General features: G+C 42.2%; 1 protein-coding gene across 7 annotated transcripts in view; it reads right to left on the reverse strand.

Moving 5' to 3' along the window:
• Positions 1-16,478, reverse strand: part of kirrel3a (kirre like nephrin family adhesion molecule 3a) — a 638,457-nt gene that overhangs the window by 61,315 nt on the left and 560,664 nt on the right. For all 7 annotated transcript variants that reach the window (XM_087976494.1, XM_043676912.2, XM_087976497.1 and 4 more), the window contains exons 9-10: positions 3,442-3,568; positions 1,953-2,053 (exon numbers count right to left, since the gene is read on the reverse strand). In XM_087976494.1, coding sequence (XP_087832620.1) covers positions 1,953-2,053; positions 3,442-3,568 — 228 coding nt within the window. The remainder of the gene's footprint in view (positions 1-1,952; positions 2,054-3,441; positions 3,569-16,478) is intronic.

The raw sequence follows: 16,478 nt of genomic DNA on the forward strand, positions 1-16,478 counted from the left end.
ACAGAGATGAAAAGTAATTTCTCTTAGAGGGTACTGAATCAGTGGAATTTTTTATTGCAGAGGAGTATGAAGGTTGAGAGATTTTTAATCCATAAAGGGTTCCAAGATTATGGGGAAAAGGCAGAAAAGTGAAGATGAGGATTTATCAGTTTCGCCGTAATCTCAGTGAATGGTGGCATTGACTTACTGGGCTGAATGGCCTTCATATGCTCATTTGTCTTATGGTCTTATGAAACATTACAAGTTGAATTATTGTACATTCCAAGACATTTATAAATTAGAGATATTAAAAAAAAACAAAAGCTATAAATGCAACATTTAAAATGTAGTGGCAATAGACACTGGAGGTTCATGTTTAGAATAGAGAGCTGATTGCACCACAGGAGTTTCCAAGTAATGTTTTCTCAGTCAGTATTTAAAGTTGCTATAACATCCTTTCTTGTTTGGTGGCTTGCACTTTCCACATGCAAACATGGCAATTCTCCAGCTGTATTGGTATCATTGCCCCTCTTGATTCTGTACCAGGCTTAACTCTTGATATCCTGTCCCCATTTTCCATTCTCACCTCCAAACACCTCAGTGCCTTTGGCACCACTGGGGTCTTGATCTATTGGGTCCTCTTCGCCTGGCTCCATTTCTGCTCTTAGCTGAACTTGAGGTCCCTGGAAGTCTGAAACTGCTGCCTGCATTGATCAATGTCTGTCACTAGATGGAGCTTGTTCAATGTAAAATCAGGAGGCTGATGCATTTAGTTTTTACATTTAAAGTTATAATTTATAATATTTTTCTTTTTATTTTGTTTTGAATGTTATTTTATTTATAAATATGTTGGAAAGTGCTGCACCTGAGTTGATATTGTTTGAATGTTTTACTCTGCTGAGAAACATACTGAAATGCCTAAAACCAAAGTATTGCTTTTATATTTCGTTTTATTAGATTACAGTGTGGAAACAGGCCCTTTGGCCCAACAAGTCCACACTGACCCACCGAAGCACAACCCACCCAGACCCATTCCCCTACATTTACCCCTTCACCTAACACTACGGGCAATTTAGCATGGCCAATTCACCTGACCTGCACATTTTTGGACTGTGGGAGGAAACCGGAGCAAACCCACACAGACACTGGGAGAATGTGCAAACTCCACACAATCACCTGAGGCGGGAATTGAACCCGGGTCTCTGGTGCTGTGAGGCAGCAGTGCTAACCACTGTGCCACCAACAATTTTATTTTATTTAATAAGTTATTTCATCCAGAATGCTCAGTACCACGTGTGTGGTGAAGTATTTCAACTTGTACTTTGTTTTCTTCTGGGTAAGAAGTGTCTGAAAGGCCTTAACTCTGGTTTTGATGAGAATGTTATGGGAATGATTGATTTTAAAATTGTTTCATTTAAAAGGTGTGATTTTCGGGAACTTTAAGTGAGTACTTCTGTTTATTTGTGGAATCTCCCTGTGTGTTACTTGGCTTACAAGTTTACTACAATTATGGTAGTTGCAGTGGTTACAGTCCACTCAGGATTCCAAAATGCTGTGGTATAATACACTTGTAGGTGCATATTTTAACTTGGAGCTACAGATTATGATGGTGGAGGCTCCAATTTCTTTCCTTCACATGGATGACCAGGAATCTCTCCCACTCTTAACTGCCTGTCATTCACTGTTGGTAGGATTTACAAGTCAATGTTCAATCTATTTGACTGCACTTTTCTTAGGAATTAAGTCACAGAGTAGAACCTGCAAAGCTTTCAGAGGTAGGAACACTGCCACCTGCACCACAAGACCAAAATGCATGCACTTTCCTTACCAGTTGAATTAAATTCTTTGCTTGACAAAATCATTGAGGCATTGGAAAGGTTTTCTTTAACTGAAAAAGCAGGGTGATATTTTAGAGACAGTAATATGTCCATTTTGTCCATTTGAGGAAGTGTCTATTTCGCTGAGTCACTTACTATTCGGTCAGGTGGAGGTGTACTCCGGATGAAACATTTGATTTGTCCTTTTTTGCCCTGTAGAGCATGCTGCATTTGTGTGCTGGAGATGATGGGAGGTCCTGAAACCAAAAATACAAACAAATCATACACATGTATGCACATATGCATGAACATATATAATCACAAACATACAAGAATACACACACATATGTTATAGATACACATATATGTATATATGCATATTTATACACACATGCTCTATATATATGTATATACTCACAAACACAATTCATCAAACAACTTTATTAAATTAGACAGTTCATCCATCACAGCCCTCCTTGTATTACACCTTCTCCAAAGGAACAAGCAACAACAGGGCACAGTCTGCACATAATTAAACTGAATATAATTGCTCATTATTAGCAGTCTAATTAAAATAAATTTACATTTTAATGAATATTTTAAAGGGTAATTGCACACAGTATGGAACAAACAAACCTGCATCAATTTTTTTCTCAAAGGTAACAAGCGGTTTTCTTTTTGTTTTGTTGACTTCAGTGAGCAAAAATTGTGAGACTTTTTTGAAATATGAAATGGAGTGTAGAGGAAGTTGATGTACATGTCTGATTACGTGAACTGTCAGGGTTTCGGGTCATGTTTGATTTTGTTCACTAGGAATGCCATTATTTTTCTGCAGATTTAATCTGAAAGTAATGTTTTGTTTTCTGGACTGAATTTGAACTGTGCAACTTTATTTATTTTTCCCTTCTTTAGGGAGAGCTTTTTTTCAGAGGACACTGATGAAATGACATTTTCCCATAAGTGTTCAAGCCTTAGACTAGTGATTCTGCAAATGAAAGCAGGATGACGAGCATTCTTTGGAAGTATTAGTGAGAAACTATGAGTAATGTGCCAAAATCAACAACAGAATTGCTTCTAACCTCATAGTGCCAAAGACTGCAATACAACAATGCGTTCCTGTTGAACATCAATGTTCTCTTCATCTGATAAAAGTCGATATAAAGAATGCAGTTTCATTCACAGGGATGTGCGTGTGCATGCCTGTATATATTGGTAAATAGGTACATGTGCATCTGTAAACCTTTCCAAGAGTTTAATTGAACCTGCCCTTAAGTGCCAGTTGTGATGAAGCACATGCGTTCCCATCTATGTGTAGACATGACTACAATGAAGTGCATCTATATGTGCATATGAGCATCCGCCTGTGTATTTTAAGTGTGTATTTGTGCACATGCATTTGTTGTGCTTAGGTGTTCTTTGGCGTGTTTGAGTCTATATATTTGTGTACATTGTATGCAAATACACCTATGCATGTCTTCACACATGTGCAATGCTGTGAGAGTCTGTTTGTACACAAGTATATGTGAGTCTGCATATGTAAGTTTTCTGTGTATGAATGCAGTGTATGCATTAGTATATTGTATATAAATATATGGAAACGCAGTACATTATCGATTTGTAAACCAGGAGTACAAAATTATTTTACCATTGACTGTCAGGCTGACTTCCCTCTCCCCAGCACCAACTCGTGGAACAACAGCCCTACACACGTACTTCCCAGCATCCTCCTGGGCCACAGCCTTTAGAGTCATGATGTTGTCATTGCTGAGAACCTAAAGGAAGCAGAGAGGAGAGGTCAGAGTTAAACAGCATCAACATTGCAAAGTATAGGTGGGTAAATAAATTGTGAAAACAATCAGTGGCAATACAGACTTGGGAGAGTGTAGTGTAAAGGGTTACTTGTACCTGTAGTCTAGCAACAGCTGCTGAACATGTACATAAGGAATTGATCACATGTGATTGGGACCTGTGCAAGGAGCAAAGGTGATTCTCTGCTGTATCAGGCTTCTGTGTATAGTTTATAGTTATTAAAGGTTGCGCAACCAAAACTTAATACCTTGTTTGTTCAAGCTTCTACTTACATTTCTACACAAGGTATTTGTTGTACTACTGGACAATGGAAGCACCAGCAGTAACTCTCCATTATCCTGTCTGGGATATTTCCTGATGAATAAGGTGAGACTGAGAGCCCTGTGTTAAAGTTAAAACTAGAAAATGCATGAGAGACAAAGAAAAGGAAATCTGAGAAGTCATGACAGTCATGTTAATGATAGTAGTTTAATGAACAATCACTTGTCAGGGATTGATTAACTCCAAGGATTAATTTATTTAAACAGTAACTGGAAGATTTGAATTATAAGGAGAAGTTAGGTAGGTTGGGACATTTTTCCCTGGAGGGTAGGAGATTGAGCAGTGACTTTATAAAAGTGTATAAATTCATGAGGGGCATAGGTAAGGGGAATAGCAAAGGTCTTTTCCCTAGGGTGGGGAGTTCAAACCTAGGGGGAGATTTTTAAGGTGAGAGAAGAAAGATTTACAGGCAATTTTTTCATTCAGAGGGCAGTGCATATATATGGAACCAGCTGCCGCAGAGTGGTGGAGGCAATTACAACATTTAAAAAGCATCTGGATGGGTATATGAATAGGAAAGGTTTAGTGAGATATGGGCAAAATGCTGGTAAATGAGACCAGGTCAAATTGGGATGCCTAGTTGGCGTGGATAAGTTGGACTGAAGGGTCTATTTCTATGTTGTATGACTCTGTGACATTCTAAGTTATGAAGTAGACATTACAGCAAAATGAAAACAAATTGCTGGTGAAACTCAGCAGGTCTGTTATGATAGGTGGGAATAAGATGGAGTTAATGTTTCAAATTTATTGACTCCTCATCAGAATTTTCTTTCTAAAAAAAAGATAGATTTTTCCAGTTCAGAACGAGAAACAGAAGCACAGTGATGATGTCACCAACATACTGGAGAAAGAGGTGTGTGCGGGGGGCTGAGTACATTTGGAACAAGGAATGTTCCACACACTCCACCAAGACACAGGCATAACTCGGCCCATACAGGTACCCATGACCACATCTTTGAGCTGAAAAAAGTGAGAGTTTTGAGGAGATTTGTGGATCAGGTTGATGTTCTGAATGTAGGTTTGCTTGCTGAGCTGGAAGGTTCATTTTCAGATGTTTCATCACCATACTAGGAAACATCTTCAGTGAGGCTTCGGACGAAGCACTGCTGATGATTCCTGCTTTCTATTTATATATTTGGGTTTCTTTGTGTTGGTGATGACATTTCCTGTGGTGATGCCATTTCCTATGATGATGTCAGTTCCTGTTATTTTTCTCAGGGGGTGGTAAATCGGGTCCAAGTTAATGTGTTTGTTAATAAAGTTCCGGTTGGAATGCCATGCTTCTGGGCATTCTTGTGTGTGTCTCTGTTTGGCTTGTCTGAGGATGAATGTGTTGTCCTGTCGAAGTGGTGTCCTTCCTCATCTGTATGTAAGGATACTAGTGACAGTGGGTCATGTCTTTTGTGGCTAGTTGACGGTGGCACAGTGGTTAGCACTGCTGCCTCACAGCGCCTGAGACCCGGGTTCAATTCCCGGCTCAGGCGACGGACTGTGTGGAGTTTGCACGTTCTCCCCGTGTCTGCGTGCATTTCCTCCGGGTGCTCCGGTTTCCTCCCACAGTCCAAAGATGTGCAGGTCAGGTGAATTGGCCATGCTAAATTGCCCGTAGTGTTAGGTAAGGGGTAAATGTAGGGGTATGGGTGGGTTGCGCGGGTCGGTATGGACTTGTTGCGCTGAAGGGCCAATCTAATCTAATCTAACCATGTATTCTGATGGCTAGTTTTCTGCCTGTTTGTCCAATGTGGTGTTTGTTACAGTCCTTGCACGGTATTTTGTCAATGACATTAGTTTTGCTTGTTGTCTGGGAGAGGATCTTCCAACTTCATTAGCTGCTGTTTAGTGTGTTAGTGGGTCTGTGGGCTACCATGATGTGAAGGTGTTTGAATAGTCTGGCAGTCATTTCTGAGATGTCTTTGATGTAGGGGTGAGTGGCTAGCATTTTTGGACATGTTTTGTCTGCTTGTTTGGGTTTGTTGATGAGAAGTCTGTAGACTGTGCTCATTGGGCATCCATTCGTTTTGAATATACTGTATAGATAATTTTCCTCCGCTCTGCGTAGTTTCTCTGTGCTGCAATGTGTGGTGGCTCGTTGAAATAAGGTTCTAATGCAGCTACGTTTGTGGATATTGAGATGATTGCTTCTGTTGTTCAGTATTTGGTCTGTATGTGTTGTTTTCCTGTAGATGCTAGTTTTGATGAGGAACTTTCCAATAGGGAACTTCAAACCAGCGTCCACAGGAAAACAACAAACATGGGCCAAATACTAACTACAAAAGCAATCATCCCAACATCCACAAATGAAGCTGCATCTGAACATTATTCCAATGAGCCACCACACACAGCAGCACAAAGAAACTATGCAGAGCAGAGGAAAATCACCTATACAGTGCATTCAAAAGAACGGGTACCCAATGAACACAGTCTGCAGATTTCTTAGCAACAAACCCAAACAAGCATACAAAACGCGTCCAGCAACCCTAGCCACTCTCCCCTATGTCAAAGATATCTTAGAAATGACTGCCAGATTACTCAGACCTCTTGACAATCTGGTAGCCCACAAACCCACTAGCACACTAAAACAGCAGCTAATGAATTTGAAAGACCGTATACAGACTACAAGCAAAACTAATGTCGTTTACAAAATGCCGCGCAAGGACTGTAACAAAAAGAGAAAATGCTGGAAAATCTCTGCAGGTCTGGCAGCATCTGTAAGGAGAGAAAAGAGCTGACGTTTCGAGTCTAACTGACCCTTTGTCAAAGCTTTGACAAAGGGTCAGTTAGACTTGAAACGTCAGCTCTTTTCTCTCCTGACAGATGCTGCCAGACCTGCTGAGATTTTCCAGCATTTTCTCTTTTGGTTTCAGATTCCAGCGTCCGCAGTAATTTGCTTTTATTAAGGACTGTAACAAACACTACATTGAACAAACAGGCAGAAAACTAGCCACCAGGATACATGAACATCAACTAGCCACAAAATAACATGACCCTCTCTCATTAGTATCCTTACACACAGATGAGGAAGGACACCACTTCGACAGAGACAACACATCCATTCTATGACAAGCCAAACAGAGACACGCACGAGAATTCTGAGAAGCATGGCATTTCAACTGGAAATCTATCAACAAGCACATTGAATTAGACGCGATTTACCGCCCACTGAGTAAAATAACAGGTAATGACATCAACCCAAAGAAACCCAAACATATAAGTAAAAAGCAGGAATCATCAGCAGTGCTTCATCCGGAGGCTCACTGAAGATGTTACCTAATATGTGACGGAATGTCTGAAAATGAACCTTCCATCTCAACGAGCAAAACTACATCCACAAAGTGAGAGGAGTTAAAGGAGAAATTGTTCAGGGTGAGAACAAACCCAACCAGGCAGAGGATAGTTCAGGCCTTCTTTCCAAGAAGAAGTGAGGAGTCCTGAGACCATCCTGATGGGGGATAGATGTAAAGGGATTACACATCAAAGATGAAAGAGGACCACTGTTGGAAACCATGAACTGGAGATTTTGGAACTGATGTAAAGTGTCAGAAGAATCACAGATGTAAGTGGGAGGGACTGGGCAAAAGGAGAAAAATTGAGTCGAGGTAGGAAGAAATAAGTTTCATGGGATAGGAACAGGTAGAAACAGGGCAGTTTGCCAGGGCAGTCCTGTATGTGGATTTTGAGAAGATTGTGGATGTAGACTGTACTGGATTGGAGGACTGGGCTGGGAGGCTATTACAAAGAGATCCACAGATGAGATGAAGTTGATAACAGTCATGTACTGATGGTCTGATGCTCAATAGTAGTGCTATGGTCCAGGGTCAACAGGAGGAGCTGTCCAAGAGCTGGTGCTCAACCTCTACAATATAGTGGTCAGTACGTTAGTCAGCAATAGCACTACCCTGGTTGACAAGCTTGATTACTTGGAATGAGGGCCAGTTGCATCTCATTGAGTATGAGATCCCTGATTGGGTTTGACAATCTGGGCCACTCAGGGATCTGTGACTGACAGATATAAACAGGAGTGTTGGGGTTCTGCTCACTCTAGGGGTTGGCTCTGAGCTAGCTGGTCAGTGTCCATGTACTCAGCATATGTAAATAAAGGGTGACGTGGTGATGTGATACTGGCTTCAGTGAAGTTAGGATTCAATCTGAGAGCACGCAGTGTATTCAGTTTGAAGGGAGATGGTTCACATAGGTGAGGTGATTCGCAGAGAAATTAAGCTGAACAATGTCAAGTTGATACTTTTGATAAACAGTTCAATTGTAGGTAAGCAGCTAGAGGGAGGGGTCCAGGTAAAAGGAGGGTGTTAGAGGCTGGTGAAGGCATCTGTGGGACGGGGAGAGGACACCTTTCCAAAGAAATGGGTGCAGAGAAATAAAATTAAGACCTTTTCTGAGTACGGAATGTTCAGCATAAGAGAGCAGAAGGTTAGAAGGAATAGTAAAACCTTAACAAGAGGTGGGTTATGAAAAAGGATTGAGGCAGAAGGAAGGGATGCAGCAAGAGGTTCCAGGATGATGCAGGTTATCTTGGAGTTGTTGCAGCTTGCGTCCCTTAATGCCTGAAAGGAATAGATAAAGTTATTTGCTACAATGTTGAACAAGCTGGAGAATGAAGTGGAACTCGGGGCAGGACATCTATGAGATCGCGTGAGGCGGGTGCTGGTGGAGAGAGGGGTCGAGAGTGTGTATATGGCGATGTACAGCAGAGTATTGTTCTCAGGATATGGCGACAATAGCTGAGTTCTGATGAAGAGTCACCAGACTCGAAACATTAGATTAGATTACTTACAGTGTGGAAACAGACCCTTCGACCCAACAAGTCCACACCGACCCTCCGAAGAGCAATCCACCAGACCCATTCCCCTACATTTACCCCTTCACCTAACACGACGGGCAATTTAGCTTGGCCAATTCACCTAACCTGCACATCTTTGGACTGTGGGAGGAAACCAGAGCACCCAGAGGAAACCCATGCAGACAAGGGGAGAATGTGCAAACTCCACACAGACAGTTGCCCAAGGTGGGAATTGAACCCGGGTCCCTGGCGCTGTGAGGCAGCAGTGCTAACCACTGTGCCAACATGCCACCCTGCTTTTTTCCTACTGATGATGCCAAACCTGCTAATTTTTGCCAGCAATTTCTGTTATTGTTTTAGATTTCCAGTACTCAGAATTCTTTGTTTTACTTTACAACCTAACTTATTTGTGTGTGTGCAGCTTGCAGACCTACAACGGACTAATTTCACACAGAATTTTAACATTATGTACCCATAGCATATGATTTCCTGAAAGGTGAACAATCTTAAAGGCCAGGTAGCAACATCCTCCAACAATCCAAAAAGAAGCTTAACTATTTACTTAACTTCCACATGATGTGGGATCTGGTGGACCCCATTGTGGATCCCACTGACCATGTCTGTAGTAAATATTGGTTGCTGGAAGAACTGCAGCTCAGAGTTGATGAGCTGGACTCTGAGCGTCAAACATTGTGACACATCAGGGATAGGGCAGTTACCTGGATGCTGTGTTTCAGGAGACTAATTAACCCGAATTCGGCCAGTGATCAGGGACAGGAGGGTGTGGTTGTGAGCGAAGCAGGATCCCGGAGGCAGAGTTGTAGGAGGCTCAGCTACTTAGCTTGTCCAACCGGTTCAAGAATGGATGGAAATGGGGACTGCAGGGTGGATGAGCTGATTGACTGCAGCATTTGTGGTGCAGGGAGCCACTCAAGTGGGAGGAGGGAAGAGAAATGTTATAATTGGGGATAGTATAGTTGGAAGCAGAGACACTATTTTCTGTGGCCAGGATCATTAGTCCTGAAGATTGTGCTGCCTGCCTGATGCTGGGGTTTGGGATGTCTCATCTGGGCTGTAGAGGAACTGGAGTGGTAAGGTAAAGATCCAGTGGTCATGGTCATGACATAGATAAAACTAGGGCAGAGGTTCTGCTAAGGGAGCATGAACAACTAGGAGCTAAATTAAAAAGCAGAACCAAAAAAGTAATAACCTCTGGATTACTACCTGAGCCACGAGCTAATTGGCTCAGGGTCAATAAGATTAAACAGGTAAATGCATGGCTCAAAGTCAGTATGCAACAAAAAGGTTTGAATTCATGGGACATTGGCACCAGTACTGGGGAAGAAGGGACCTGCATCTGAATCGTACTGGGACCGGTCCTAATGAATCACATAATGAGGATTGTAGACAGGGCTTTAAACTAATAAAGGGTGAGAGGGTTCAGTTATAGGGAAAATTAGAGAACCCAAATTAAAGGAGGAGGTAAGAGTGCAGAACTCAGGAGAGGTTATTAAAATCTCTCCTGAGAATGGTACAGTTGCCATTCACAGACACAAATAAGACAGTTTATGGAAAGGGTTAGCAATCAAACCTCAAGCACACTGGACGAATGAATGACAATGAGAAGATGGATGGTTAATGCAGGACTGAAGGTGTTATATCTGGATGCATGCAGTATAAGGAATAACATAAATAAGTTTGTGGCACAGAGTGATGTGAGGTATGATGTGAGACATCACAAAGACGTGGCTGCAACGGGATCAGGACTGGATTTAAATTGAATTTATTGTCACATGTACAGAGGCACAATGAAAAGCTTTGTCTTGCAAGCAATACAGGCAGATCACAGAGTTAAGTAGCATAGATAAGTAAATAATAGGTAAACAGTGGCAAAAACAAAAACACAGGTACAGGCGAATGTTAAGAGTTGTGAGTCCATTCAGTATTCTAACACAGTAGGGTAGAAACTGTTTCAAAACCTGATGGTGCGTGTGTTCAGGCTTCTGCACTTTCTCCCCGATCGTAGCGGTTGTCGAAAAACATTGCCAGGGTGGGATGGATCTTTGAGAATGTTGGCGGCCTTTCCTTGACAGTGGGCCTGGTAGATGGATTCTATAGATGGGAGGTTGGCCTTTGTGATTGTCCGGGCCGAGTTCACCACTCTCTGTAACTGTCTCCGATCTTGAACGGTACAGTTGCCATTCCAGGTAGTGATGTATCCAGATAGAGTGCTCTTGATGGTACACTTATAAAAGTTGGCAAGGGTGTTCGCCTCAAGGACATACATTCTATCAAAAAGATAGGCAGGTGGGCAGAGGGGGTGAGGTTGCCTTATTAGTAAGTAATGAAATTAAATCAATAGTAAGAAACGAAGTAGGGTCAGATGGTGTAGAATATATGTGGGTAGAATTGAGGAACCGCAAAGGTAAAAGAACCATTGTTAGAGTTATGTATAGGCCTCCAAACAATAATCAGGAGCTGGAGTACAAGATATACCAGGAGATAGAAAAGGTGTGTAGGAAAGTCAAAATTACTGTGATCGTGGGGGATTTCAATATGCAGGTGGACTGGGAAAATCAGTTTGGTAGTGGAGTGCAAGAAAAGGAATTTGTGGAATGTGTATGAGATGGCATTTTGGAGCGGATTGTGATAGAGCCCATGAGGGAACAGGCAATACTGGATTTAGTTGTGTGCAATAAGGCAGGCTTGATAAGGGAGCTTAAGGTGAAAGGAGGGAGTGATCATAATATGATTGAATTAACTGCAATTTAAGAGGGAGAAGATAGAATCGGAGGTAATGGTATTACAGCTGAATAAAGGCAACTATAGAGTCATGAGGGAGGAGCTGGGTAGAATTGACTGGGAGAGGATCCTAGCAGGAAAGACAGAAGAACAGCAATGGCAAGAGTTTCTAGGAGTGATTCAGGAGACACAGCAGAATTCATTCTGAGGAAAAAGAAGCATGGTACAGGGAGGATGCGGCAATCACGGCTGACTAGGGAAGTCTGGGATAGCATAAAAGCAAAAGAGAAAGCATATAATGTGGCCAAATGCAGTGGGAAACCAGAGGATTGGGAAGCTTACAAAGAAATACAGAGGGCAATAAAAATAGAAGTAAGGACTAAATATGAGTGTAGGCTAGCCAGTAATATAAAGGAAGACCTTGAGAGTTTCTTTAGATATGTAAAGGGCAAAAGGTAGGCAATAGTGGACATTGCGCCACTTGAAAATGATGCTGGAGAGATAGTAGTGGGGAACAAGAAAATGGGTGAGGAATATCTCAAAGATTCACGTGAGTGAGGGAGCAGAGCTGAGTATGGTGGCCGTCACCATAGAGAAAGTGCTAGAAAAACTGAATGGCCTGAAGGTGGATAAATCCCCTGGACCAGATGGACTGGACTCCAGAGTTCTAAGGGAGATAGCTGAAGAGATAGTGGAGGCGTTAGTTGTGATCTTTGAGGAATCGTCAGAATCAGGAAGAGGACTGGAAAATCGCTAACTTGACACCCCTTTAAAAAGGGAGTAAGGCAAAATACAGAAAATTACAGACTGATCAGCCTAAATCCTGGAGTAAGATAAGGGCCTATGATGTTCGAGGCAAGGTGCTAGCATGGATAGAAGTTTGGCTGTCTGACAGAAAGTAGAGTGGGGATAAACGGATCCTTCTCAGGATGGCAGCCAGTGACAAGTGGTATCCCGCAAGGATCAGTGTTGGGACCACAACTTTTACTTTATGCTTTAACGATTGAAGGAACCAAGAGCATTCTGGCTAAGTTTGCAGATGTTACTAAGATAGGTAGATGGACAGGTAGCATTGAGGAGGCGGGGAGGCTGCAGAAGGATTGATAGATTAGGAGAGTGAGTACAATGTGGGAAACTGTGACGTCATGCACTTTGGTCAGAAGAATAGAGGCATGAACTGTTTTCTAAGTAGGGAGAAAATTCAGAAGTCTGAAGTGCAAAGAGACTTGGGAGTTCTAGTCCAGGATTCTGTCATGGTAAACTTGTAGACTGAATCAGTAGTTAGGAAGGCAAATACAATGTTGATACTTAGTCATAGATGTACAGCATGGAAACAGACCCTTCGGTCCAACCTGTTCACGCCGACCAGATATGAAAATGTGTTGCTGGAAAAGCGCAGCAGGTCAGGCAGCATCCAAGGAACAGGAGAATCGACGTATAGGGCATAAGCCCTTCTTCAGGAATGTGCCCGAAACGTCGATTCTCCTGTTCTCTGGATGCTGCCTGACCTGCTGCGCTTTTCCAGCAACACATTTTCAGCTCTGATCTCCAGCATCTGCAGACCTCACTTCCTCCATACCGACCAGATATCCTAACCCAATCTAGTGCCAGCATTCGGCCCATATCCCTCCAAACCGTTCCTATTCATATACCCATCCAAATGCCTCTTAAATGTTACAATTGTACCAGCCTCCACCACATCCTCTGGCAGCTCATTCCATACACGTACCATCCTCTGTGGGAGAAGATTTTGTCTATTTATTCTATCCATGCCTGTCATAATTTTGTCAACCTCTATAAGGTCACTCCGACGCTCCAGGGAAAACAGCCCCAGCCTGTTCAGCCTCTCCCTATAGCTCAAATCCTCCAACCCTGGCAACATCCTTGTAAATCTTTTCTGAATCCTTTCAAGTTTCACAACATCTTTCCGATAGGAAGGAGACCAGAATTGCACACAATATTCCAACAGTGGCCTAACCAATGTCCTGTACAGCCGCAACATGACCTCCCAACTCCTGTACTCAATACTCTGACCAATAAAGGAAAGCATATCAAATGCCTTCTTCACTATCCTATCTACCTGCGACTTCACTTTCAAGGAGCTATGGACCTGCACTCCAAGGTCTCTTTGTTCAGCAAAAATCCCTAGGACCTTACATTAAGTGTATAAGTCCTGCTAAGATTTGCTTTCCCAAAATGCAGCACCTCGCATTTACCTGAATTAAACTCCATCTGCCACTTCTCAGCCCGTTGGCCCATCTGGTCCAGAACCTGTTGTAATCTGAGGTAACCCTCTTCGCTGTCCACTACACCTCCAATTTTGGTGTCATCTGCAAACTTACTAACTGTACCTCTTATGCCCGCATCCAAATCATTTATATAAATAACAAAAAGTAGAGGACCCAGCACCGATCCTTGTGGCACTCCATTGGTCACAGGCCTCCAGTCTGAAAAACAACCCTCCACCACCACCTTTGAGCCGGTGTGTGTCCAAATGGCTAGTTCTCCCTGTATTCCATGAGATCTAACCTTGCTAATCAGTCTCCCATGGGGAACCTTGTCAAATGCCTTACTGAAGTCCATATAGATCACATCTACTGCTCTGCCCTCATCAATCTTCTTTGTTACTTCTTCAAAAAATTCAATCAAGTTTGTGAGACATGATTTCCCATGCACAAAGTCATGTTGACTATCCCTAATCAGTCCTTGCCTTTCCAAATACATGTACATCCTGTTCCTCAGGATTCCCTCCAACAACTTGCCCACCACTGAGGTCAGGCTCACTGGTCTATAGTTCCCTGGCTTGTCTTTACCACCCTTCTTAAACAGTGGCACCACGTTTGCCAACCTCCAGTCTTCCGGCACCTCACCTGTGACTATCGATGATACAAATATCTCTGCAGGAGGCCCAGCAATCACTTCTCTAACTTCCCAAAGAGTTCTCGAGTACACCTGATCAGGTCCTGGGGATTTATCCACCTTTAACCGTTTCAAGACATCCAGCACTTCCTCCATAAAAGCAGCAATGTACTTTGAGGCTTTATAAGGCTCTGGCCAGACCACATTTGGAGTATTGTGCGCAGTTTTGGGCCCCATATCTCAGGAAAGATGTACTGGCCTTGGAATGTGTTGAGAGGAGGTTCACGAGAATGGTCCCAGGAATGAAAAGCTGAGGAACTCTTGAGGACCCTGGATCTATTCTCGATGGAATTTAGAAGGATGAGGGGTGATAGAATTGAAGTATACAGAATACTGAATGGCCTGGACAGAGTGGATGTTGTGAAGATGCTTCCATTGGTAGGGGAGAAAAAGGAAAGACCTTTTTAGAATGGACATAAAGAGAAGTTTCTTTAGCCAAGGAGTGTTGAATCTATGGAATTCATTGCCACAGAAGGCTGTGGAGGCCATGTCATTGAGTATATATAAGATCGTATTAAATAGGTTCTTGAGTATCAAGGGGATCAAGTGTTATGGGGAGAAAGCAGAGAATGGGGTGGAGAAACTTATAAGTTGAAAATGTGTTGCTGGAAAAGCGCAGTAGGTGTCGATTCTCCTGTTCCTTGGATGCTGCCTGACCTGCTGCGCTTTTCCAGCAACACATTTTCAGCTTTGATCTCCAGCATCTGCACTTTCTCCCTGGAGAAACTTATAAGCCATGATTGAATGGTGGAGCATACCCAATGGGCTGAATGGCATAATTTGTGCTCCGATGTCTTATGGCCTTATATAGTCTTTACAATAACAAGTGAGTCTGTATGTCAGGTAATTTGCTGATCCATTCAGGTTCTCCTGATGCTGACTCTGGCTGGATGTGCTGTTGATTTCCACAGTCACTAATGAGATTATCAGTCATTTCTCTTTGTGTTGTCAAGTTTTTCCTGTCATGGACTGCAGTTGCTGCCTCAAAATTTGTTTACTCTGATGCACTACAGCCATGTTTGCTCTAGATTAACTACTGACTGACCAATCTTCAAAACTATTTTAAGTGATTGAAATCTTCATCTGCTTAGTGCCTTTAGAGCTTCCAGTTTATTTTGAAGCTCCTTGTTTTACAGCATGGATTCTTCTAACTCTTATCAATTTTTAGTTTTTGTTGATCTAGGATTTTCTGCTCTGACATCCTGCTTTGACAAGTGTTCAGCATTTTCAATGTTTTTTTTCTCTTTTTTTTGCTTTTAATGAAGTGTTCCACTTCCACTTGCAACTTCACTTGTCTCTAGATCCTGTTCTAGATTTTTCACTGGAACATAATTGCCGACATTTATTGCTAAAAGGAATGTTTCATGAGTGATTTGCAGCTCCTTAATGTGTGCACTGTGCATCTCAATGTGTTTTTGCAGGTCTGTCAGTTTTTCTGGCATTACTTTGAGCTCAAGCCAATGTTTCTGTAGCTGCTTATGCCGAGCTTGATATCTTTCACATGCAAGTTGTTCCAGACCTTGCTCTTCTCCTTCAGCTTTTTCCTCTTGATCTTTTGTTTTATTCCCCACAGCACAGAATTGAGTTTTCCCCTCCATTACTACAGAAGAAAGTGTTCTGCAAATATTTAGTTCTGCAGATGTTTATTGAATAATCTGCTGTAGTTTTTGATATGCCTCTGATGTTTGACTGATTCCATAAGTTGTGACTAATGCAAGGTCACAACGTGCTTATGTATCTGCAATTTTTGGTCCATCAATTTCACTGATGTAGCACGTGTGCGACATCCAGGCAGATTGATGGTACTTGCACTTCAGCCCTTTGTGTGCAGCTCATTGAACTGTTGAAATGTTGTGTTTTACATTAGTAGGTTTCATCATAGCTTCCCTTATTTGCACATGGATTTTTTTTTAGAATTCAGTGATGGTAAATTGATACTTGTTCTGTGTCAATGTTAGCCAGTGATAAATCTTCACCAATTTTCTGAGGCAGACAATTTGAATTTCTGTAAACACTTTGGATGGTGTGATGGTATTGATTTATTTCCACTAGATTGACAGTGTGAAATGTGTTTATCACTCTTTATCTTGTTGTGA

The sequence above is a fragment of the Chiloscyllium plagiosum genome, unplaced genomic scaffold (assembly GCF_037043375.1).
Source record: "Chiloscyllium plagiosum isolate Xiang-an unplaced genomic scaffold, Cpla_swu_hap1 HiC_scaffold_29, whole genome shotgun sequence".
Taxonomy (NCBI): domain Eukaryota; kingdom Metazoa; phylum Chordata; class Chondrichthyes; order Orectolobiformes; family Hemiscylliidae; genus Chiloscyllium; species Chiloscyllium plagiosum.